This window comes from Dermacentor variabilis, chromosome 11 (assembly GCF_050947875.1).
Source record: "Dermacentor variabilis isolate Ectoservices chromosome 11, ASM5094787v1, whole genome shotgun sequence".
In the NCBI taxonomy this organism is placed as follows: domain Eukaryota; kingdom Metazoa; phylum Arthropoda; class Arachnida; order Ixodida; family Ixodidae; genus Dermacentor; species Dermacentor variabilis.
The window spans coordinates 81,377,187-81,403,487 of NC_134578.1; the positions used below are offsets into that span (position 1 = coordinate 81,377,187).

The window sequence follows — 26,301 nt, forward strand, 5'->3', positions numbered from 1 at the left end:
ATAAAACTGGCTACAGAGCGATTGCAGGTCGCACTTCCATGTTCTCACGGGTGACAGGCGTTGTGATCAATTATTTCCTGCTCGTGTTTCATTTTATGCTGATGGTATGGTGAGCTACCATGGACAGAGCGATGCGTGCTACTTACTAGAAACTAACTTTTAAACAATACCATTTAAAATTTCATCATCACTATTATTATCGTTTCTTTCATTATTATTATCATTTGGTAAATGAAAGCTAATAGTCACTCTCAAACAGTGGTCCCTGTTGGGTTCTCTCACCTGTTCAACATCGGATGTAGGCACCTTGCTTGGGGAAGCTCCATCTGAAATGAAAACGGTGATGTTGAGACTGTCCTGACATTAAGGTGACCACTGCTGGAGTTTGCCACAAAAGAACATGCAAAAGAAGACAGATTGAATAGTTGCTTGTGAGAAATATAAATCGGACAAAATGTATGACGCAACAAGCACGTCAAAGCGTTTAGTACGGGGCATTTTTGTTCTAGCCTTTACATACGCACGCCGTGCCAAAGCTGGCGTGCATGGGTCATGAATGCCATAGAGTTTTCTATAAATAATGCTAGAAGAAACTCTGGTGTTGCGTTCATTCAGCTGCCATGAGACTGACGGGTAATACATAAATTTGTCTAATCTTTGTACTTTCGGCTTCGGACATTCCTGTGGCTTCATTAAGGTCTATATCTTTCCAACTTTCCAAGCAATCACATTTTTCTAAACACATGAAGGCAATAAGCTTCTGTGCGCGTCCATAACCACTGCGAATTGCTGCACTTATAATGGAACATTTTGCTGAAAAAGATCCATTTGCAAAGTTACAAAGTCACTTGAACCAAGAAGGACAAAGTTTAGGCAAGTCCACGTACTGCCCATCATTCCCATAAGCTGGCTAACCATTATGCTTGCAGCTCCAACAGACACTATAGTGGTAGAGTTTCCCCTAGTAATTTTGGTGGGAAACTGTGATAACTGTCGTTCCCAGATATATCAAACTCGCATAGATCGAAGTGCTGTCTACTATATCGAACAACGGCAAAATTACCTTGAAAATCCTATGCAAAAAGATATAGCGATGCACTACGCATACACTGAACTCCCGTTCACCTCCACATTCGATATATCAAATGCTCCTCTGCATCCCTGCTAGTGCACTTTTCTTAACGGAGATGCAGTCACCTTCTCACATCGTCGAAAATACTTAACGCCGACAAATTTGAAACGGCACTGTTTTGGCAGCTGCTGTCAAACCAGAGATTGAATATTAAGGGCAGCGCATGCCATGGAAGAAAGATGGGCAGGGTGCTCGGCAATTTTGCACACTGCGCATATGGATGGCTCGTGCAAACTGCGACCGTTCCGTTGTGACGAATGGCATTTTAGAATTGCTCAAGCAGCCAAAACGAATCCGACCTCAATCTCCACTTGAACGGATCTTTACATTACAGTTAGCATTTAACGCCACAAGCCAAATCAGCGCATCGCGGAAAGAGCCCCCCTCATTGCGGAAATACCAAGACTCAACACTGTTCGATTCGTTGGTTCGTGTTGAATTCGTTTCATCCGTACTAGCATGGTTGCACACGTGAGCGGGAATGGATTTGGATGTTCTGCAAGTTGAAAAGCCGGTTTTGAAGCTAACAGCGTGGGTTTAGTGACGGCAGTCACCGACGCAGCAGTCAGAGGGGAAGGGCCGAGGCTGCAAGGAATCGGAGCACCAAGTCACACGCAAGATGCGCAGACTTTTTTAGGGCGGTCAAGAAGCGGGGACGACTGGTTCCAATCGAAAGTTAGTTCCGAAACCCAACATCCCAATCTGCCCAGTTCGTTCCCCCGTATGACCATCGGCTGTTTAAACAAAGCATTGTTGCTTTTGTAACGGACAGGTGGCCAGGCACATTCACGCGCAGTACAAGCGCACTGATGGAAGCATGGCGTGTATCCACACACGCTAGTTTGCTTCCATGGCGGGTCAATTTCTGCCTTATCTAGAACAAAAGTGCGTAACAAGCACTTTGACGCGCACAAGGCGCACCGCAGTCTCGAGCCCTGGCAATGCAGGCTTTTAGGGTTAGCACTGCAATCCGAATATCAAAGACCATGACCATTCCATAGTGTGAGCGACTTGCAATGTTAGTGAGCAAAAAAAAAAAAAAAAGAAATCAACCTTTGTGCATTCAACACAGCCCTGGAGAAGCAAATCGGCAAGTTACCGCTTTTCGTGATCTCGAGAAACAGTCCGACACATGCGGAGGTCTCATATAAGCTTCAGATAGGCATATTTTACATTTCAGATTATCGAAATACAGAACTATTCCACGATCCCCTTTGAGCTTGATATATCTGGGATTGACTCTGTACACCACGTATGCAGGAACCACTGTTTTCTATCCATCATGGGATTAACAGATTCCACTGGGATTGGGGCCATAACTGTCAGCTTGTACAAAATCTTGTTTGTTCTCTACAACATACTCTGGAGCAAGGCATGAACGAAACACAAACAATGTGGCAGTCATTGTGTCCTGTGGGGCCACAAAATGCACAGCAATGTAGTATCTTGCACATTGCTGCCATGTGGCTCATTCTCATGAAGAGTAAATTGCATGCATAGTAAATTGTTGTTAAATGTCGCTAAATGTTGTTATAGTCACAGACTACTTTGTGTCTTTGTGAGGGGAAAGATACGAAGGAAACTCCGTAAATTATCATAATGTAAATCTCAGAAGTGAAAACTGCTGACACAACATACTATATGTTGGCTGAGCATTAATTGACAATTTAATCCAAGAATGATGTCCGACTGCAACGAAATTTTACTTTGCTTAAACTAGTTATCTTGGCAGAGCTGCAGGCCTAGAAATTGTATAATCTTTTTAATTAACACTCTTTAAATAGCACCATAGCAGATGGGGCAGGCAACTGGTGGTCAGCGAATGCAACGCCAGAACATGGCTTCCAAGACCCTCACCACACCGTGGGCACCCCCAAATCTCGGAGGACACGCCCAGGCACTGTGCTAGTTTCTCAACGTTTTGGATTCTATGCTGTCTCCGGCAAGTGGTAATATACGTGTTTTTCCAAGCCCGGCGGCCACGATGCATTTCTGCCACCCACGGTACACGAAGCGTGGCCTACACAATTGGTTTCCGTTACTCTGGGGAAGCCATCACTGGGCAGTGCAAGAGAGATAGAGAGAGAGAACATACCGACTCCCGGTTCTGCGCCGCCAGGAGGCTCGTCCGCGCCAGCCGCGCCACTGTCGTTGCCAACCGGCGCGTCGTGGGTGGACAGGTCCCTTTGGTTCTCCTCCTCCTCCGAGTACAGACGCCGCCGCTCCATCTCGGCGACCTCACAGATGTCGTGGAAGCTGGCGTGCCGCACCAGGGTCTTTGCAGTTGACGCGGGTGTCGCCGTCGAGGCCAACTGGGGTCCGCGGCGGCTCTTCCGGGTGGGCGCCGAAATGTCGTCGCTGTGCGTCCGCATCAGCCGCGATGAGCCACGCTTGGAGCGTTCTGTGAAGCGCAAAAAGAAAAGAAGGAGGCCGCTGCACTTGGTATAACAAATCCAGATGGGGAAAACAATTGTGCCGTTGACAGTCACTCCAGACATAGACCCACTTTTCATAATTCTAAAGCTAGCTTTCCTCCGAGGTAGTTTCCCTGGCCGACTGCGCCGTAGTCATTTTCGCAAACAGCGCGTACACGTACAGTTCGCTTGTACACAAATAACGACGTCGAAAACGTAGACAGGGCTCTCGTAGCGAACAGATGTGCAAGAGACCAGCCCGGACACACGCACGCTAACACTTCATCCTCATTTAAGCGATAACAGGTGCCGCCCACTAGTTGGGTGCAGTGGGCATTGCAGAGAAGTGCATTGCAGAGAAATTTGCATGTCACAAACCTTGCGTCTGTTGCAGGAGTTCCAGGACTTGTGCGGTACATTCATTAGAGCCCGGCGACGGCGGCATTGACATCGAACTCTCGTCTGTGTCAGAGAGAGAGAATTGAGGTCAATCAACTGTTTCAACATGCTACCACTGCCATATGCAATTATAGACTTTTTTACTGTTAGGCAATGCTACCAAATACAATAGCCTGTGCAATCCCAGTACATTGCAAGCCACTTTCTGTCACAGGTGGTTCTGTCAAATTAAACTGTGCGTATACTCTGTTGCAAGTGCGCATAAAATTGTGGAGCTATGCATATACAGCAGAACCTCATTCATACACTGTGGAAGAAAACGCGAGAAAAGACTTACTAACCGGAAAAACGTATAACCTGAAGTCACAAACACTTCACACACTCAACTGCAGCTGGCATCTACGCAATGTGAAGTGTGCTGTGAATCGTAGCACCTTTCTCGTAGCAATTGTAGCAATCTTTTGTAGCACGGGATGCCGACTCGCGCCGCATTGGTGGGCCCCGAGCAGCCCGAGATACAGGTTGTTTCTATAGCTTTAGCAAGCTTACGTTGGCGCTTCTCGAAGTTGGCCCCAGTCGGCAAACTTCTTCGAGCGGGGCATTTTCGGCAAGAAGTTCGAACGTGCCCACTTGGGGAGCATCGCCGTGGCCACGAGACGCCAACATGCATCCAGCTGGTGAGGCCCCTGTGAGCCGAGAAGCACGCCGTCCTTTTCCTATCGCCTAGCGCATGTTGCGAGACGTCGACGGGAAATCGAAATAAAATCGAGCTGGTGGGCGCCAGAATATGATGCCTACGATGCCGCTGGAGCGAAACCTGATGTTCACTTCACGCGGCCTGCAGCAGGGAACGACGGCGAATTTGGGTTATTCCCAGTTAAAAGTGTGCAGTACGCTTCCAACGGCACTGCGCCCCACGCGCTGTCAATAGAACACGTGAAGTGCTCATTGCAATAGGCTTGGCGGTGATAGCTGTGAATGTGGCATGCAAAGACACGGGAGGATATTTGCTGGTGTGTGCCGGCGTTTCCCCGTGAGATGGGCGGGCGGCTACTGTTCTCGGACGTGTGCACGTTCACACCTTTTCTTGTTCACATGGGATCTAGTGGCCGAAAGGTCGTGTTTTCCAGGACCGTATGAACCGATAAAAGAAAAGAAGCGCAACTGCATTGGGTCATTTGCTTGTGTTCTCGCTTGTGAATGTTGGTGCGAGGAAATCGTACGTAAAGGGGCCTGATCTACGAGGTTCTGCTGTAGTCCTTTTGTTCAACAAAAAAAATTTCAGCTGTGACCGAAGTGCTGTCCTATCTGCTTTTCCGTAACCATTTGTCTGTGTGGCGAGGCACTTCAACATCTGTTCAACATGAACAATCCCCTTACAACAGGTTCAAACTACTATAATTTAATATGTCAGTTAACGTTTAAGAAGCCTAATTTTACGGCTTGCCTGCTGTTTCCAAAATATTTGGAAGCTGCTTTCGTTGTTTACCACTCCTTCTTTTGGCATCCATTCTTAAGGCACTACTTATCTGCCCTGTGCACACAGGGCCTGCCCCCAGCTCTTTCTTACTCTTACCCCCACGAAGCCCGATGTATTTTTTAACAGATGGTACGGAACTGGGTGTGTACATTTTTTTCCTCCATTATAGAATTGTTCCACAATCTAGATGCATTGGTATACGGGAGTGCAAAAACAACCAACATCACTTTCGAAAGTTTGGCATACTTAGAACTACTGTCCACTTATTGAATATCACAGACTGCCCACCACTGCTCGTCAATCCGCTCCCGAGAAGTTACTTTGAAAAGCGGATCTTCCAACTGAAGAAAGCTGAACTCGGCCTGAAGTTCGTCCACAGCAGTGTGGCAGCAGCAGTCTATGAGTGCTGCTAACACTGATTATGGTCACACCCCTGTCACGCCCCTGACCAAATGATCCTTAGCCCTGAATACAAGTCAACACATTCGGTGTTGCCAAAATGTCACGGCGAATAGGTGAGTTGTAGCCGTTACGCCGACTCCGTAAATCAACACTCGCTGCGTTTGCGAGTTTTGAAAACAGCAAATGCAAATTCGTAGAAAATTGTAAGTGACACTACGGTAGCTACCTCGACTTAACCGACAGTCTAGCTTGACTTAATACGCCAACTTTAGTGTCCCTTGAACGAGTAAAGCGGTCGTTAAATTTGCATGTCGCAAACTTCGCTTGTGTTGCAGCAGCGTGCTTACCTTTCGACAGCGCATTTCTCTTGAACGAAAATCCCGTGGCGACAAGCGAGTGCCGCGACTGTGTCTGGACTTGAATATCTGCGCCACGACAAGAAAAACGAGAAAGCGGAAACTTCAGGGTAGCTGACTTCGTATACAAGACAAAAGAAGACTTGTATGTTCAACAAAACTCAAACTACATTTAACCGTTTGAAGTCTCTGTCTTTCTGCAAGCATCTGAAAAAATAAGGCAGGGCTTTTCCTTTTTTTTCGCTCTCTCTCTTTTGGTTGGCTGGAGTGTGTGCTCAACTTGCGCACATTATTGCACACAGTTGCACTACTAACTATAAAATGCTTTTTATGAAATACTGGTATGGTTAGAGTGTGCTTGCGAGTATAACAAGTAATTTGGTTACCAAATGCTTCCACTCGCGTCCCTGCATTTCTCTCTCTCTCTCTCTGAATATGTACAGTTGTATTTTCAGCTGCTCACACTGTGTATACACTCATGCACTAACTTCCCAACATGGCCAGCATAAGCTTGCAAGTCCCAACACGTGCTAGCATAAGCTGAGAGCTACAATTTTTCTTTCTGCTTGTCTTGGCACACACACATTCGCCCACCAGCGCATGCTTTGAAGCCACGACGACTCGTCTAAAGTGACTAACACAGCAAAGTGTCTGTACTGATGACAAATATGGCTGTTCGCTGCCAAATCTGCAACGAAAGCACAGCGGTGGCCACAATATAGCCTGCACCAACTCTGCATCCGGCCACAATTTGCAATTCCTCAGCTCCCATTCGATGACTTGACAGAACATCCCAACACAGAATACTGCCTGTACTAATGACAAGCTTGGCTGTCCACAGCCAAATCTTCAACGAAAGAGACAATGGTAGCCACGAATGAGCCTAAACTACCTCCGTGTTCACACTATTCCCCAGCTTCCCCTTGCCCTCTCTCAATTGTGAACCCCCTCCACTCGTGTGATCCTCCCCTAGACCCTCTCCACTGCTGACGGCAACAAGCAATCGCCGACAGCCAACACCCCAGATCATCAACAAAGCACTACCAAATGTGACTTTTTAGGGTGCGATCTTGTACGAGTTCCAAAAATCAAACAGAGGCGGTCCGTTCTTTAAGTCACGAAATAGGCGGTCCGTTTCGTTGCGTTCGTCCGATAGCAGACGACACGGAATGATTGACAGCAGATATCACGTCACAATTGACGTCATGGCGTTTGTCACGGTTCAAACTGACCAATCGTGTGCTGCTCAGTGGAACGAACCGCCTCCATTCTATTTTGGAATGCGTACAAGATCGCACCCTTGATGTCATAAAAACACTAACCTTCCTCTGTGTTGGCTGAGCCGATGTCGGGGCCTATGTACTTGAAAGCGCTCTTGCGGCCCCGGGACTCGGTCACTGTTACTTTGCGGATGAGACCCAGGCTGGTCAGGATGTTGGCGATGTCGTATAGCCGTCGGATCTTGGCTGTCGACAAATAAAGAGTCGCATATGACTTGGCAGTCAAGACATCGGCAAAGGAAAACACAAAGGCAGCGCATGAATGTGCTCAATGTACCGAAAAGCCAGTATTTGCACATGCTTGTGGAAATAAAGGGCAAACAATTAAAGTACACCGTTTTTGTCGTAACAGTCATACCTCACACGAAAATACCTTTTTGATACCATTATAGGAGAATACTTGTTGAAATAAAGTATGACCAACTAAATTTTATATTTGCTGCTTATATGCAATAATTGATTGTATCAAAGCTCACTAACCAAACGTTATGGCCCCCCCTGTAGTTGCATGTGCAATGATTTAAAATTTAAGCACCACAGCAAAGCTTCATTACAACGAAGTCACATTCAATACAAAAAATATGTTCGTTTTATCCAATATCAGTGCAGAACATTTTCTACTAGTTTCATTGCTCAATAATTTCTCCTATCTGACATTTGTTGTAAGCATATATTCAATGCATAATGATATCCGTTTTCATTACAGTAGAACCTCATACATACGTTCTGCAAAAAAATGCCAGAAAAAAAACATTAACTAGGAAAACACATAATCCAAAGTCACCAAAAAACTTGGCAGACTCAACTGTAGTTGACACCTATGCAATGCGAAGTGTTGCCGCACAAGATGCTGACGCGCGTCGATTTGGTGGGGCCCGAATGGCCCTAAGACGCGCGTCGTAGTTCTTGCAGCTTCGGCAAGCTCACGTTCGCGCTCGCCGAAGTTCGGCCTGGGTCAGCAACTTCTTCAGGTGCGCATTTCGGTGGGAAGGTTTCCCGCACCCACTTCCGCGAGAATCCTTTGCGGCACGCGATGCCGACACACATCGAGCTCGTTGGGCCTGAGCGAACCGAGAAGCGCGATAGGAAACAGAGACAAAGTCAATCTGGCAGGCAACGCCGGAATGCGATGCTGCCCGAACGAAACACGATGCCCTTTTCACACCGCCTGGCGCAGGTAATAGGGGCCCAATTTATTGCCTATTAAAAGCATGCAGTATACGCTTCCTATGCCACGTACGCTGTGAAACAGATAAGTGAAGATGCTCATTGCAATAGGGTTGACGGCCGGAGCTGTGATTGGCGACATGCGACGGTCTGCGAGAACATATTGCTAGTAGCGGAATGGGAAACCAGATGCATGGCGGCATTACTGTGTGACACGGGCAGGAGAGCACTGCAGCGAAGCTGCCATCCCGTGCGCTTATACTGCTTTTGATTGCCCATGCTCTTGTTTGCATGGGACCTAGTGGCCAGAAAATGTATCATATGGTTGCAGTTTCGTGGTATACTGGGCGTTGGTGCTGAAAGATTGTTTTCCAGGAATGTATTAACCGGTAAAAAAGAAACGTAAGTGCATTGGGTCATATTTTGCGTGCGTGATCATGAAAACTGGCACTGGGAAATCATACAAAACGGGGTCACATCAACAAGGTATTACTGTATATCAAGGTTAAACAGCTATCCAAAAAAGGAAACAAGAAATTTGGGCTCACACACCACTTAAGATCTCATAGCTCTCGAATATTATGAACCTGAATTGTAACTACACGTATGCCTTGATCACCTGCCATAAGTAAACACACTGCTTACATGCTAACTGTCCCATGCCATGTGTAACATTGGATGCAGTTTGTCATGTAAAAAAAAAAAGCACTCTTCAATGACACCACAAGAGAACAGCTTCAAGCCAATCCTCGGACTTGGCAGTCATGGATCACAAAAGAGTGAGTAGAAAAGTCGTGCTACTCACTCTTGTAGACTAGGGACTGTGTCTTGTCGACTGTTGGGTCACCAATGAGTACTTTGGCAGCCAAGTCCAGGCTTACTGTTTTTGGCTGCAATGAGAGCGGGATACATGAATGCACGAATGGAATGGGCGTACTCGCTCTGCTATGAAAACAAAAAGAAAGCCGGCAGGCCACTACACCACGTCTGGCAAGCCACATTGCTATGGTTCAATGCATACATACTGCACAAGCTACTTTACAGAATAGTTAAGCAACTCACAACATAAAATAATTGCACACACAAAAAAACCAATGGCACATTCGCCGCACCTGTGACATTGCAAGCGCTAAATAGGAAGCTAAATTACACCACATGAAATGAGTTTCGATCTTTGTTAACGAATATAATCCGTCAATGTCACTCAAGCTACTCGAAAATGTGTTGTCGTCATCTCGTGATAGCAATGGCAAAAAGTTTACTCCGACAGTAGGCAGTTGTCAATGCAACAAACGAGGTTTTGGTTTTGTATCCACTTGAAATGTGTGGGCAATCTTTGGACCCATTTTCCAGAAAAAAAATTAAAGGCGTATGTTATAATAAGGTAACCATGGCAACCGGCACTGGCAGCTGTTTTCCGTCTGGAATGTACAGCTGCTGAAGCATGCGCAGACGCATGGTGATGTAGGCATTTCTTTAGTGGATATTTGGCGGGCTCTGCAAAGAACCTTGCCAGGGCTCACCGGCGATGTCAGGAACAGCATGAGAAAGCGCTGACTCATGATGCCCATGGACTTCTCTCGACGCAGTTCCAAGTCCTGGAGGGTGGCCATGCCGGCTCCTCCGCCCCCTCCTCCGTTGTCGGCCGTCATGGACGCTGCCGTGACTTGACCCGAGTTGATGGCCTCGTTGGATGGCACCACAAACAACTGGCTGCTCATCTCGAGGGAGTGGTTGAATTCGAAGTCCTTCACCGAGTGGATTTGGCCTGCTATGTTGCTTTTCTCCGAGAGGGCCTGGAGTTTGGAAAGGAAAACAACATCTCTGGTACCGCTCACCATCCTTACATGTACAACGATCTGGTCCTCATGAATATAAGAGCCAAACTCCTATGGTTCGTTCAAGCCTAATTGATATGAAAAGTTAGGTAAGACAAAGCCTCAAAATGGCATTTGTTAACGCAGTGTCTTTCTCTTCTTGGCAATTTCACAGGCAGTGCCACTCTATCTTCACATTTTGCGTTGCCTCTTCTCTTGCACCAGCCTTTCAGTGCATTATATCTTCGCAAGTCTTATTCGAGTATGTAACCTGTCAGCTGCGCGATATTCCTTCCTTTACATTAGTATTTGGAATAACAAGTTTTAGTGTTTGCACAAGTTCAGGTCATCTTGTCTGAAGCCTCTTGTGTGTCGCATGTCTAATCACGCAAAATTTTTAAAAAATATGAGAAAGGGAGAAAATAACACAAAGATTTGCAGATTCCTTGTTGGTGTTCAATAATTCTCCTCGCACGGGCGCGGTATATTGCAGCAGTCGCGGAGCGCTTTTTTTGTTACGGTGCTTTGGTAATCACAACAACTGATAGTGTTTTTTTTTGTTTTTTTTTAACAAATACTGCTCTAGGAGGCCACATGTAACGGCTAACAGAGGCCTCTGGAGAGCATGTGACATTACAGGTGCTCCCGTTGCCGCTTTGGTGCCCTGGAGGCGCCTTCAGTAATACGAAATACTGACATGTTGTTACAACTAGTAAATAAAATCTAATAAAGAAATACAATCACGCCGAGGTGCCAACTTCTGGCGCAGTGCTACCGCGCCCGCGCGAGAATTACGAAACGCCAACGAGGAATTTACTGGCCCACGTACAACTACGATCGAAGTGCATGTCAAACATCCCCAGGCGACCTAAATAAAGTTATCTGGAGCAATTCACTACGACCTCTCTCATAGCTTTAGTCGCTCCGGGACGTTAAAAACGTTAATCACCACAAACCGAATCAATATATGCGGGCGTAGATTCGAAACTAAGCGACTGCATCTATAAGTGATAGTGAGCCTTGCAAAAGCGTCGAGAATGTGCTAAATTCTGGTGGAGTTCAAAATATAGCATGAATAAAGTCGCTTTTATGTCACAGGCTACCTGCAGATGCGTACACTCTCGCCGCAAGACGAAACTACACGAAACAAAGACAGCACATTTGAAGAATAGTAAACCTAAACGCGCTAAAAGCACGGACAGCATGAAAACATACACTTCCTCGAAGCGGCAGATGTGAACTAGGCTCAAAAGAAGAGGCTGTGAGGAACCCTGGCACTTCACAAAGCCGTGCGTTTCTTGCCACTTCCTCGAAGTCCCACTTTTCTTCTTTGTGCGTTGGGCTCGCCGGATAGTAAAGAAAGAAGCCTTTTGCCGTCGCTGTGTCGGTTGCGGCAACCGAAGGCGCAGCAGCACGGCATCACAATTAAGTTTTCGTCCCTAGCACACTCGATTTGTTCCGCTAATGCTCTCGATCAGTCTGTTTGCGCACACTTTCATCGGGCAGGGCCAACAATGGCGGTCGAAGCGCGCTGGAAAGAAAAAAAATGTACAAAAGCGCGGCGCCTGCTTCCACGTGACACAGATTGGCCAATGGGGGAGCGGACGAGGCTGGGGCGACAGGAGCCATGGAGGAGGAAACGTCGGGGAGAGCGGGGTGGCGGAAAGATCTAAGAATGTCGCTACTTTTGGAAAATTGAGGGGCTTTAACTCCACGGCAGACAGCCGCTTCACAAAAGTTCACTGTATCTGCACGTTCTTCAGCATGCACCTGAAGTGCCAATAGATGAGCGAGAGCATGCACAACCGTTGTACTGTGCTCAAGAAAGACAAACTTCACATATCACAAGTCTCCTCAGCTGCGCTCTTACGTGGGGTGTTCTTGCTCTTCTTTTCAAATAACTTGAAGCAGCTATATGCTGCTGATAAAGGAGAGGCAGAAGATGCAAAGGAAGCGGAGTGGTTACCTTGAGCTTTGGCAAGGTCTCCAGCAATGCCCCCTTGCCGAACCAGCGGTACTTGTTCTTGGCCTCCTTCGTCACCATGCCGACACTCTCGAGGACGTTGACGATGTCGTACACTCGCCGCCTCTCTACGCCTGCACACCGCCATTCAGAGCACAGTTATTACTGCACAGATCACCACAATAACACTCCCACGTAGTAATGCACAGCTCTTTTCAAACTGTGGAAAAGCACAGAAAAGCTTCAAAAGGTACGACAGCAGAATACCAGTTTATATATATTACACCTCAATAAAATCTGCAAATCAGATCGAACAACTGCAAGGTAGAAAAAGTTTCACGAAAGGGAAACGCAGTAGTAGTCCAAAAAAATAGGATAATCCAAAGCTACTACAAGGAAAATCCAGTATGGATTTCTTGGAAAGCTTGGCCACTTGAAGAAAACTTCACCCTAGCCAGGAGGGAGGGAACCTAGTACCATGTTGGGCACCTTTCCAACATGTGGGGGCATGACTGGTATCGAGATGGCACATGCGCATTGTACTGAGTGGAACCAGCGTAGTAGAGCCAGCACAGTACACAGCAACACGCATAATTTATAGCAGTGAGTATAGAAGTATTAAGCTCGGATAGAGTGAAGCGTTTGCATAGTCATGGGTAGATTTCCGGCAGTGGCCAAACAGACCTCTAGGACATCCAAAGGCTATGATAGCTACCTTGTAGTATATCTTTGATGTACATGTTGCTCAGATTTACTTACCTCTGTGAAGGTTTTTCTTTGTGTAGTGTTTTGTTGCGTTTATGTTCGCATATGCCACAATTACATGAAGCAGTCGGAAGCCACTCATAGTGTTTTGGACACTATGCATGTCATATTGAGTATTTTTTCAAACAATTCAAACAATGATGTATGATCCCAGTGAAACTGAATCATCCTGAAATAACCATGCTTGCAAACAAGCAAAGTGCTTTCATATCTAGTGCAAAAGTAAAACACATATTTTCTGTGAATTCATGTGATAAAATTATTACAATGATCAGAGCCCGTTCAAGTTTGCTGCCTGTGCAATTTTCTCACTGTTCCAGTACTCACTCACCCAAGTGCTTGGCGACTTCGTCTAGGGAAACAATGATGTGGTCCGATGAACTCGTGTATTCAGGATAAAGGCTCAAGAACCTGGCAGGAACATTGAACAAAAGAAAAACAAGAACAAGAAAATTAACTTGCAGTCTCATAAGTAACTCATGCAGCTTTGTGCATGCTGCCAAATGCAGCAAGAAGGAATATAGTAGTAAAAAGAAAAACAAAGAAAAAAGAAGACTCACGCCTGACAGAGCAAGCCAAGGGACTTGTCCTTCCGACTGGTCGGCTTCTGGTTCTCAGAATTGCTGCTGTGATTGGAGAGCTCGTCGTCCGCTCCCTACGAGAGAACACCCGAACGTTGCGTGACAAGGCAACATCACGCGACGCGGCACAATACGCAGCTGGCAGCATGCAGATGACAAAGGCGGGGTCATTTTGCCGGAGAGGAACCTTCAGCTTAGGCTTCGCTATCACCACAAGCCTAATCTATGTACACCGCTAGAGGAAGGCATCTTCCCAGAGAGCTTCAATCACCCTTGTCTTCAGTCAGCTGAACCCATCTTATAGGCCTGCAAATTTCAATAACATCATCACACTCCCCTAATCCTCTGCAGTCTTTGACTGTATTTACCCTTCCCTGACATCCATTCAGTCATTCTAGCCGACGCCAGCGGTCCGCCCTACACATTACATGGTCTTCCCAACTTCATTTCTTCATCTTGGTAATCTTAACTAGAATATTGGCCACTCATATTTGCTGTCTATTTGACATTGCCATTTTATCGTCTTTTGTTTTCCTTTTCAACATTTGCTCACTACATGGAAATATATATACCCAGACCTTCCAACCTTAGTATTAAACAAATGCTAAAACCAAAACTGAAAGATACCCAAAATGTTGAAAATTGTTTTGTTACTCCGGATGTGAACCGCTGAAAATTTTATAGACATTGTCAGGTATGCAACAAGGGCAAAATTTCGGTCATGCTCTGCACTGGTTCTATGAGTGGGTCCGAAAAATCGGGCTCTGAAAAAATAGTTTGTGACTGTTTGTATTCTTTTGAAATGAATTTTTCCCTAAGAGTGGATGCAAATGAAATGTTGTGAAACGATTGGCGGCAATACGGATGGAAATTTTAAGGAAGCTCTAAAAGCCAGGCGCCTTACGATAAAATCTGAAACGCATAAATAACTGCCAATCTGAGAAATTTAGAATTCCTAAATCCCAGCGGACACAACACACGAGAAAGGGAAGGGGGTTGGAGCATGCATATATTTAAAAGCTCGTCCTACATCCCCGCCTTTTGCGAGATGCTCACTTTGTTAATGAGGACTTGCCTTTAAACACAGAACTCAAGAAACTTGTAACAGCACTAACTGACATGCAACACATTATTTTTAGATCCCAGCGACCTCTTCGGCAACTTCACTGACGCCGATTTCACTTGCTTCGGGAACTTCTGAATAAACATACTCAAAGCAGGTCCCCCCTTGGTGTCCTTTCACTATTTCAAGACTTCCAACGAAAGGCTTTTGGAAAGCAACAAGCAAAAATTTTTCACACACAGAAAATCGCTTTCGTAAAGCCTGACCCAACATTCCTAAAACCCCAAAATGAATTCAGATTGATAAACTTAACAGAAAATTCTGGAGAGTAGGCAAGCAGTTGAGCAACACGGGTCCTCGTATAGGAATGATCTGTCTTACATTTTCGCCACTCGTATAGGGCAATCGTTCTGCAGCCAGGCAGGATAACAGCTTGAGACGAGCCGTTGGTGTCATGGGGTCCGAGGGGCTCCCCAAGAAGTCGCCGCTGGACTTGGTAGGTGTGCCGGGTGATGGTGGGAGTGATGGTGAAGAGCTGCCGCTGTTGTTGTGACGGAGGGTGACATCCTGGAGGGGCCGTTTCACGGGGGACTCAGACGGCGGCCTGCGAGGTGTGTGGTTTTGCGAGGAGGTGACGCAACGCGACTTGCAGTCGCACTTTGTTTACTTTTAGTTTAACGGAACACTAAGGAGAAGCACCAGATCAGTTTACAATGGTAAGACATTCCTTCAAAACTCCATTTGTCTTAATTTTGCGGTAAGAGGTTGTTTACTAGGAGATAAAATAAAAGCTGAAGTTGCATCCTTTAAAATTTTGTGCCACAGACCCTAGCTCCAGTGCATCAGAGTGACATCATGGATATCAAGTTATATGTTTGTATTTGGGACATTGTAATGAAGTGCGTGTTCACAAAACTTGCCAAGTTCCCCTTTGTTTCCTTTAGAATACAATGTAGTCCATTTTGACCAACAAAAAAATTAACTAGGCCCAAGAAGACGCTGTCAAAATTTTGTCTTTGTGTTTCTTGCATTTCCTTGTTTTTTGTTTCTTTGTGTGGATATTGTGGTGTGGCTTTGCAACTCTTCTGACTTATCAAGCCTCCTCGCTCGGCAAGAGTGGCTTTTCTGGTATTGCTGACAGGGTAATTTACTAAAATAGCCAAACTCATTTTGCTCTTTAGTGTCCTTTCAAGTACATATAGGACAATAACATTTTTTACCAACTTGTTTATGAGTACACCTCCTAATATATATATATATAGAGAGAGAGAGTGAGTGAGATAATGTCGGGAGTTTATTGCCACAAGGACATCTCTAGTCCTACTGTGCCAAGACAAGAAGTAAGGGTGTTATTTACAGGTCATCTTCATCCTTCTGTGTTTCATTATGTAGTGAACTTAGAGGAAGTTGTTAAGCTAAATTTATTTATTCAACATCTATTCCAATACACTATGGGTTCAGGAAAGCCCCGGTGAGGGATAACAGGGTCTCCTGGATAAGTCCCCCCCTCCTTTCTGCAGCATGGCCATCTCTCCACTATGATTAAGACTTTTGCTCAAGAAAAAGACTCCACTCACATGCTGTCGACCGGGGAAGGGGGGCTACAGCAGTGCAACTAACTAATTTCCAGGTTTTGAAGATGCGCGATTTACAGTGTTTTTGTGCTGTAACCTGAAGGTCATAAATTGCAAGTTTCATTGTAGTTCACTTTGTCCACTACAGCTTTCAAGTACTTTCAGCCCAACAAGCTTAACATTTAACCTAAACTGTTTAAAATATAAAAGAATAAGGTTTGTTCGCTCAGTAGCTTTCAACAGAACAAAAAACCACGTCCTGCCTCTGTGTTCACTGTGGTCCTATCGTAGGAGAGTTCAGCCAACATGAAACTAAATCAAAAAGCACTAAAGAGATGCTAAAGAGAGCACTACGTTGAATTGTGTTAGCAAGTTAGACTTCTACAATACCTAAAGTGACAGTCTTAGAGTGAGACACGCTATAATGAGCCAGAAAAGGCATGAAGACAGATACGGGCAGTAGCACTGCCTCAAGGTTCCCACATCAGCTTGCTGTGACATGAAGAATTTCGACAGCATGTACTCAGGCCTAGTTGACGTTATATCAGTAAAGGTTAACTATGTTGTATAAGTAAAGATTAACCATATTGTATCTTGATGAAGTGAAGTACTAAACTAAGCAAGTTTCAAGAACATTTACTGCACCGTAACATGTACAAGATACAGGAAAATAGCTTAGAACCTGTCGTGTCACACTGAAGTATCGAAACTGAAGTTCCAGCAGAAAATGTTTTTAAATTTAACTTCGGCCTTCCCTTTCTCTCCTACTGGTGAACCTACAGCGAAATTAACTTAAGAAGAAGAGTTTTGAAAGAACACCTTTTTCACGCTAAACCAGTCTGGTGTTTCCCTTTAGCATCTCCTTCCAAACTAAGAAAAAGATATACATACTGTGTACTACAATACTCAAAACATCAAGCTGCTCGGAAAATATCAAGGGCTCACGTGGGTGTCAGGATGATGCGAGCTATCTTGTCCACGTCGTCACAGGAAGTTCGGGACTCGATGTCGAGGCAGAGTCGCTTGGGCGACGACGCAGGGCTGAATACATCGTCCGCAATGGGCTCCCTCGTCTTGACAAACATGATGTTCCGGTTCGTGCTGCACGGTTGGAGGCAGTATTCGGACATGACGTTGTGCCTGCACAAAGTCGAGAAGATGAAGGTGAGAAAGGACGTTCCACAAAGGAAGAACATTAAAAGTTTTCCTGTCTTCACGAAGAACAGGTTGCAGCAAAAGAGAAATGAGAAGAGAGAAAAAAAACCAGAAGCTTACAACTAAGACGGCTATTTGCCAAACCAGTTGACAATACTTAGTTAAAATGGAATTGTGGGTTTTAGACGGCAAAACCTCAATCCGATTATGAAGCACGCCATAGTGGGAGGACTCCAAATTACTTTTCCCCGCTTAGCCTATTCTTTAACCTGCCAAGAACTCGCCGCGCCAAAGCCGCAACTAACAGTGGAGGAGGTTTGGCTATGCAGAAAAATCCAGACCTACCCACACCCGGGGCAGCGGCATGCCGTCTGGCCAACAAGACATGCCAATCGATTCCCCTGTTGTGGAGGGAGGCCGTCTTTGCAAGCGTCAAAGCTGGGCATTACAGAAGCAAATGAATCACTTGAAGATGGAGTGCACCATTGTCTCCCCTACCAATTTCATCTCTAGCCCCGCTCTCAGTGGTTACTCAAGTTTACCTGTGGTTGTGCGTGCATTGTGCTAGCTCCGCACGATTCTCTTCAATCCATGATACTGCTTTTGTTGCTTATGTGTTTGACATGCGGTGATGCATGCGCGCATTCTTTGCTGTTCTGGATCTGCAGATGAACATTTTTTTTATGGGCCGTGAACACTTGCACGCGCTCGCTCTTCTGGGGCTGTGTGCCATTCTGCAGTCCTTGCACAGCCACGCAGCTACTGCTGAAGTAATTGCAGCATTGCAGCACAAAGCCACACACTATTTGCCATTATTCTGCCAACAACCGTGCTTGTACCCCCCCCCCCCCCCCCCCCGCGTATTCTGTCCACCATACCAGCACATGTACGCAGACGCCACAGTTACCCTCCACAATGAAGCATGCAATGAAAGTTTCAGTAGGGTGGTTTCTTTGCACACGGCTCTAATGTTACGAGACAATCCCGTAATTGTTCTAATAGAAATCAAACCAGGCATGTCAATGGAATGGTTTTTTTTCACCCTCAAAATGTCATCAGTCGTGAATTCCGAGGACTAACTTTCGAGCAGGGGAAAACCAACAGATCTAGCTGCAGAGCATTACTAGTAAATGCCGTCTCAAGCATCCTACCTCTTACCTTATGCTTAGGAGCTACATCCATCAGCCTTCAAAGGAGAATGCATGCATTTGTGTGTGTTAATGGAGGGGGGGGGGGGGGTGAGCACAAATAAACAGCACAGAAGAGAGAGCATTCTCTGCGTTGTAATCTGTGTGCATACCGCCTACACCGGCCCTACCCTTTTCAATACGACCAGTTACCAACTAGCTCTAATTTCTACTATACTAATCCATCACAATGCTTGTCAGCCGACCCTTTGACAGAGGGGGTCAATTCTATGCAACCCACTTCTCTGTGACGTCAACACCCGACTTGAGCTGAAGTCACAGAGCCCACGCACATTGAAGATATGTCGTGGCATCACTGTGTATCGCCGATTATCACAGCAAATACGCAATGGCAGATGACGTCGCAAATGCCACGCACGCTTCTCAAAGCGAATGCCATTTGGCAACCACAGGTGCGCTTTGTTGCAGGAGTGATCCGCCAAGAAGGGAAACGAGGCACGCCCTAACAGCGCCGTGTCAGGCTGCACGCGTTCCAGTCGACCACGGACGGACGACTGGCAACGATAACAATGTAAGAAGCGACGTTGCGGATATCGCAAGTCGCAGAGGGAACGTTGAAATACGAATGCGAAGAAACAACACGGCGCTCTTCGACGAGGCGCAGAGCAGACGACAAACCTGTCCGCAGACAACAAACATAGTCTCTGAAATGCGCTGCCTGTATTTCTTTTTTTTTTCACCCACCAGGCAGCCCCAATTGTCACTTCGTTGAATCGTACAAGTCCTCCGAGATATGAGGCCATAAATCAAATTTCGATGTCAGAGAATGGCAAGTAGAAAAGCGGCGCTAGTTGCCTTGACGTCACAGGTCGGGCGAGATCAATTCAAGCGCGGGAATTTCAAATAGCGTGAGCCGTGGCAACGTTACGTCATTAATTAACTGCCTGTTTGACGCACCACTTTCTTATTTTTTTTTCTTTTATATATTCTAGTTAACTCGAAAAACCCCTTTTTCAGCGTTAATCTCGAGGGTTTAGAAGAACCGGATAACGTATTTCATTGGCGCAGTGAACCCGTGGCAGAAAGTCTGCTTTCCACAGCTTGAAATAAAGACTCCTTCCTCCCTTTCTTTCTTTTTTTTTAGGTCTTATTTTCGGCCAAGTGTGTTTTACTATCCGCAACAACGATCGTTCGAGAGATTACAGCAGACGAAGGACTCGCTTTCACGCAGAAGTCACGCAGCGCGATCGAAGCGCGGACGTTGGCCTTTAGCTGCACGCCGAGACAAGTGCGACCATCTGCTGGCGCTCCCCGCGCGAGCGAGCTCGATAAAGATTGTTCTCTCTCGCTCGAGTGAGACGACCGTTGAAACAATGGGGGACGCGCACAAGTGATGCTCCAAGAGCCCCAAGGTTGGGCGCGCCGGTTTATCTCGAGCAGCAAACAGAGCCACGTCAAACAAAGGAGGCGCGAAGCGGGCTTCTCCCCCGTGGCGGAAGGAGTGAGGGAGTGGAACGCGTGTGTTCGTTCAACCAAAATCGCCGCGCTTCCGTCGTTGCCGAATCCGCGTCATTCTAGCACAACTCGCACATTATTCGTGCGCAGAGCGACGTAACGGATCTGGGTCGACTTGAACACATCTTCGGGTAACGACGACGCCACTGTCCTCGTTCGCGCGCCTCTCGCGTCAAGATGCAAAACCAACACGCCCAAATCTCCTCCATCCTAAACACACCAGAGCGCCGACTCTCAAATGGAGGCTCTACTTGAAAGGAACAAACGTTCCTTTCAAGTATAGAGCTTCTTCCATAGAAGACCTATGGGCCCGGGGTGGCAGACGACCTAGTTACGTCACTGCCTGTCACACGTCGGGACGCTTCCATTCATGGCTGATGCGGGTGAAGAAATTTGTCTTTAAATATGCCTTCCACATGTGTTTTTTAACGCTTGTGCTCACCTTCTGCGGCTGCAGCCACTCGATAGGATAGTTGTGTAACATGAGCGGTACGGCAATGTTCTTTTTTTTTTAAGCAGGAATAGCACAGTGCGAAAACACAGACCACAGTAAAGGCGACACAATACACGCAGCGATGCATGCGTCCTTTTTGTCACGTGACATCCTGTGACAACGCGTGCCTCGTTTTTGTTGCGTTGCTCCCGTGACAAGAAGCTATAATACATACGGCGATCCTTTCAAATAAATTTAACCTTCCGCTACAGTGTCACTGCTGTAGTAGTTGCCGTTGTTCATTGAAAATGTGGCTGTCATACACTTCACGGAGGACTGGCCAAGAATGGGTGCATTATTCCAAGTTACAGTGTGAAATAAAGTTTCAGTCGCGTTTGTTCGCACATCGGCGTTCTTTCCCTCCGAACAATGCAAACGCGTTTGCGCATCGGGCTTGCGGTTGCGCGTCAAAAATAAAACAGATACAAAAGTGGTGTTCAAAATTATTCAGTACGAGTGCTATGCGGAGACGGCAAAACCTATTTAAACAATCACAAATTGACTTTGACTTTTAGAAACGCCGTTGTAGAATTCGTTTTTGGGCTCCTACTGACTTTCTATTGGGACGCAGTTGCAGTACATTAATAATGTCTTTTCTTTTTTTTTTTTGCAAAAGGAAGGGTGCGGCGAGAGAGTGAAACTGTGAATGACGACGCGACACGGCCGCCCAGCGAAAGCAGGCACACAGGCTGCACGGAGCTGGCAGACTAACCCAACTGCATCACGCACGCGCACTCTGCACTGCTATGGCACACCAGTTGAAGAGAAACACTAAATCGCGCTAGAGTGACAAGGCGTGTGTGACTTTTTCAAAGCTCCATTTTCGTTAACTTCGCAGCAAGCTAGAGGCAAATTACTGCTGTCGCACCGGTCGTCTTCTATACGCTCTAAAACAAAACTGCACCCTTTGGGTTGTATCTTGCCACACAACGATAAACGTCATCTGTCTCGTCCGCATTTCCTCTCTTTAACGCTGCGAGCCCGGTACTTCCCAGTAACGAACGGCATGCGCGTTATCAACATGACATAGCATTGCCGACACGAAAGTACACTCTTCACTCTTAAAACGGTTGCACCCTTTGGGGTGTGTATTTGTCCCACAACGATAATCGTCATCTGCCTTGCTTGCGTTTCCTTCCTTGAAAACTCGGCTCTGGCTACTTTCCTGTCGAGAATGCTGCGTCACACTGATAACGTGCATGCTGTTCGTGACCGGGAAGTACCGAGCTCGCAGCGTTAAAGAAAGGAAACGCGGGCAAGACAGATGACGCGATTACTGTTGTGGGACAAGATACGCCCCAAAGGGTGTAAATTTTTCTAAGAGTGTTAGGCAAAAGTACGCCCTTTGGGGTGTATCTCTGCCGCACAACGATAATCGTCATCTGCCTTGCTTGCGTTTCCTTCCCTGAAAACGCCGCGCCCGCTACTTTCCTGTCGGGGATGTTATGTCATGCGGATAACGCGTATGCCGTTCGTGACTGGGAAGTACCGGGCTCGCCGCGTTAAAGAAAGGAAACGCGGGCAAGACAGATGACGATTATCGTTGTGTGGCAGATAACCACCCCAAAGGGTGTAAACTTTCTTTATAGTGTATAGGAAGAGCGCGCACCGGTGGCGGCGGCGGAAGACGGTAAAACACACCGCGGCGCGACAACGTGGTGGGCCAAACTTTTTTTTTGTTGTTGTTCTTGGCTGCGATTTCGTTACGTAATTGCTACCGCCCAGCTCTCTCTCCTACCTCCGTGTCCACGCACGCTGCACGGACGGCTGGAAATAGCCGCTTTATTTCCTCTCACGTATACATATACGCGACGAGCGCCTATTTCCCACGAGCCTTTCCTCGATGCACACGGGGTGTCACACGTGCAACTTTTGCAAAAAAAATTTTAAATATATGCGTGCGAGTGCCGCGTCACGTAGTCGGACAGAACCGAGGTACCGCATAGCGTTGCTTTCCGTCGCTTCGGGCAAGTCTGGCTATTTCGTCTAATTACGCGATATTATTAATTAATCAACTTCCTTAAATATTACATTCAGAGCAAGAGTGTCAATAGGAAAATTTCAGATCATCCCGAAAGATTGCCGATCCAGCTTTCAATGGGTGCAACATAAGCTTTTCTTTTTTTTTTTTTCCATACCTGTACGAAGAGTCCGCGAAATACGCAAAACTGCCACGGGGCCAGTGACTTGCTCCAAGCAACGGTAAACAAAATTACCTTGGTTCTGTCCACCTATGTGGCGCTCGGACATATTTAAATTTTGGCGCAAGTTACGTGGGGCACATGGTATATATTAGGGAGTTTTAGGTTCGCGGGACGCAAGGCATTGGGCCCCGAGCGCTATCGGGCTCCAGCGCTTGCGTGCCCCTAATCTAAAACTCTCTACTAATGCGACAGCGTCAAGGGCGCCCCCCCCCCCCCCGTCTCGCAGAAAACCCAATGGCGGCGCCCGACGTACCGTGAGCGAAAATTGCCGTATATATTTAGCTATATGTATACATGCCACGCCTTGCTGTATGGATACGCGGTATAGGCCGGTTATAGTGCCACGCCATTACATCACTAAAGTTGCGCATACCAGGTCTTGACAAAGCTACTTCCTCGGAATTCTGAGAATGACAGCCCACAAGATATATGTCATGAAACAAAACACTGGCAGAGCATGCCTTATACGTTAAATCTTCTGAGACTGAAATAATAAAAGTGGGGAATAACAACAGAATCCTGAAAATGAAGTAATATTTTTTTTTTTGGGGACGTGACTTATCTCCGGGATCGGCCCACGCAAGAGGCCGCGTTTCTACCAGAAGGCTAGCCTTCATGCATAGTGTTCACCGCCAGCGTTTCCCGGCAAGCATTACGGCTACATAATTTGCAGTTGCCGGGAAGCGTGAGAAGGGATCTTTGAATGCTATGTATCACGTTCCACTCTTACAAAGGCGAAGCTTAAGGCATCCTGCAAATTTTTTTTTCGTGACTCGGCTTCAAAACAGTCGCTTCTCCTTCCTCCACTAGTGGATCAAAGCGCTCGCCTTTTCCCTCTCTTTCCCTTTCTGCAGCAAGCTGAGCAAACACTGGACAGACGCGTCGCGTCTCCCGCAAGAGCCGCCGTATGTCCCCTCCCACTCGGCCCCAAACGACCGTGTTTCCTCCAGTCTGCGTCACACCAGCGGGCGAGACGTGAGCGACCGTTGAAACAATGGGAACGGAGAAGCAGCGCTCGAGAGCAAAGTTTCCTTCAAAGACAGCGCAATCGCTCTATCTCGCGCGCACACACACTGTCTCTCTGCTCCTCTCGCGAGTGCAAACACGACGAGACAAAAGGCCCGTGGAGAGGGACGGCGAAAACAATGGGCACTCGGAGATAACGGGAGCGTAAAAGGTGATACTACACGCAACGCACGCGGACGCCTGAACCGCCCCGCGGAAACAAGTTTAAAAAAAAAAGTCTCATATATGGGGCTCTTCGCAACGCGGGTTATCAGGCTTCGCGCTATTGCTTTCAACATAAGGTCCCGTTTCACGCTTAAAGGGACCACTAAAGGTTACTATGGAGTCAAGTTAAAGTGATAAAGAAATGCTATAGAACGTCTACGTGGTCAATACTATCGCGAACAGAGCTTTAGTAACCGAGAAATTGAGGTAAATGCATGACAGGATGTGAGACCCCCCAGCTACATTCCGGTACTAGCCCGATGACGAAGACACTCCTCCTCATAAATTGTCACTAGTACTCAACTACTCGTATTAAAAAGTTCATTTCATTAGGTTATAAGTCGGAAGAAAATGCTACTTGTCTACTTCTGTTCAATTCTAAGAAAAAACATTTTGACGTTGCCCTTCAGTAGTATGGGTGGTCGAAAGGTTTCGTTTTCGCTCGACTCTGCGCCGCGCGCGCTTTGGAATTTCAGTGTTTCGTTATCGCGTCGTGCTGCGCTGGTTCTGCTGGCTCGCGAAACTTGCATTTGGAACAAGCAGCGAGAATGCCACGTACATGTGAAGTCGTGGGATGCGCCAACGGAACTTGGCCAAGGGCAGTTGCAACGGCGAATCCAACGTTACTTATCACTGTGTGCCAACGAGTGAACCTGTCCGTTCTATAAGTGGCTAAGTGCCGTACCTATGCCACAGCGCGGTGGCAAAGAGCCGAAAAATCGCATAGTGTGCTCGCTGCACTTTCGTCCAGAGGGTTACGAGTTCAACGCCGACTTACTGAAGTCGTGTGGAGTGCCTTTCAATGCAATGCTTTCCCGTAGCGCTGTTCCGTCGGTCTTGCCTGCATTCTCCGAAGTGCTAGAACAACTGCAGGTTGAAGACGAGGTGGTGAGTGCGGCATTTGGCTTTCACGAAGGAAAAGCTACAGATGTGCGAATATGTACAGCCATGACATACAGTTGCCGTCGTAGTAGTACGCAACGACGCCGGCAGCGCGAGCCCTCAGCAGCAGGTCACGTTCATCAGTGCTTAAATCGCTGAAGTCGAGCCCAGCATCGCGAGACAATGTGTCGTTGTCAGGATCGTTCATTGCAACGAGCGTCAAAGTTGGCATCATAAAATAAAGAACCAGCTTATCATCGCGCGCTTTCCCTTCAGCTAGCCACCGTAGTTCCGCTTTCGCGCTGCTGTCGGCTCTGTCTTGGCCTAGCTCTGTTTCTGGCCGCGCGTTTGCGTTTGCGCAGAAAAGCCGTAGCGCCGTCTGCGGGCGCCGTTTTACTCACCAACCATAGAGTTTCTCACTATAACACCTAGAGGGTAATCTGGCGCCACCGTCTATGGGAGTTTCTTAAGGGGGCACCGTGCCGTCATGGGAATGCCGGTATATGTGTCTGCGAGGCTCGTGTTGGCTGGTGTTGTAAGAGGCTTCGTCTAAAACATGGATATGGCTACGCAAATAACGCGTTCTCAAAGTAAAATCTTCATGAAATGTTTCCATTCACGCATATTACATCTTTACTCACCCACGATGCATGACCAAGCGAAGAAAAGCAAGAACAGACGACCAACTGTTTCAAAGCGAGCGCGAACCTTGTCGTCTGTCCTCCAACTTTAGCGGCCCGCTGATACTTTTTACGTAACATGTAGTCGTACACGCATTAACAAGTTCTCATAGTTAAACAAAACATGTTTTCGCGTAATAATAAAGCTAAAACAGTTTTTCACGTGCTGTTCTAGTAGAAAATGAATCATTATGACAGACGGAACGGTATTTGCCAAGCGCGTCTTCAAGGTGTCCTGTCTCTATGAGAACGATGCCAATCCGAATCCACAATATACCGGCATTCCCATGCATACCACAGCGCAGCAGCGCCAGATTTCCCTCTAGGTAATGTAGTGAGGCTCAACGTCACTATGTGACCATGACGTCACCCCTCCTCGATCGGAGGGCGGGCGATTTGAACTGCGCTAGAGGTACGCGGACGCTTCAGAACGCATTTTCTCTTAAAATAAGTCTCTTCTTCGCATGAAACAAGCGTTTCGAGGTTTCTGGGATGGTGTTTCAACAGTCCACGTTGACTTAATAGTAACCTTTAGTGTTCCTTCAACAGGCAATGTTTCCGAAGCTATGCACATTCTGAGTTGAAAGGCGCGTATGGACAT

At 46.8% G+C, this 26,301-nt stretch overlaps 1 protein-coding gene across 3 annotated transcripts in view; it reads right to left on the bottom strand.

The window, feature by feature from the left end:
* Window positions 1-26,301, bottom strand: part of LOC142563722 (uncharacterized) — a 67,962-nt gene that overhangs the window by 8,945 nt on the left and 32,716 nt on the right. For all 3 annotated transcript variants that reach the window (XM_075674317.1, XM_075674318.1, XM_075674316.1), the window contains exons 2-13: window positions 17,339-17,533; window positions 15,201-15,423; window positions 13,736-13,830; window positions 13,507-13,586; window positions 12,414-12,544; window positions 10,154-10,426; window positions 9,436-9,520; window positions 7,506-7,649; window positions 6,175-6,252; window positions 3,925-4,008; window positions 3,228-3,533; window positions 283-326 (exon numbers count right to left, since the gene is read on the bottom strand). In XM_075674317.1, the coding sequence (XP_075530432.1) occupies window positions 283-326; window positions 3,228-3,533; window positions 3,925-4,008; window positions 6,175-6,252; window positions 7,506-7,649; window positions 9,436-9,520; window positions 10,154-10,426; window positions 12,414-12,544; window positions 13,507-13,586; window positions 13,736-13,830; window positions 15,201-15,423; window positions 17,339-17,523 (1,728 nt within the window). In that variant the 5' untranslated portion in view covers window positions 17,524-17,533. The remainder of the gene's footprint in view (window positions 1-282; window positions 327-3,227; window positions 3,534-3,924; window positions 4,009-6,174; window positions 6,253-7,505; window positions 7,650-9,435; window positions 9,521-10,153; window positions 10,427-12,413; window positions 12,545-13,506; window positions 13,587-13,735; window positions 13,831-15,200; window positions 15,424-17,338; window positions 17,534-26,301) is intronic.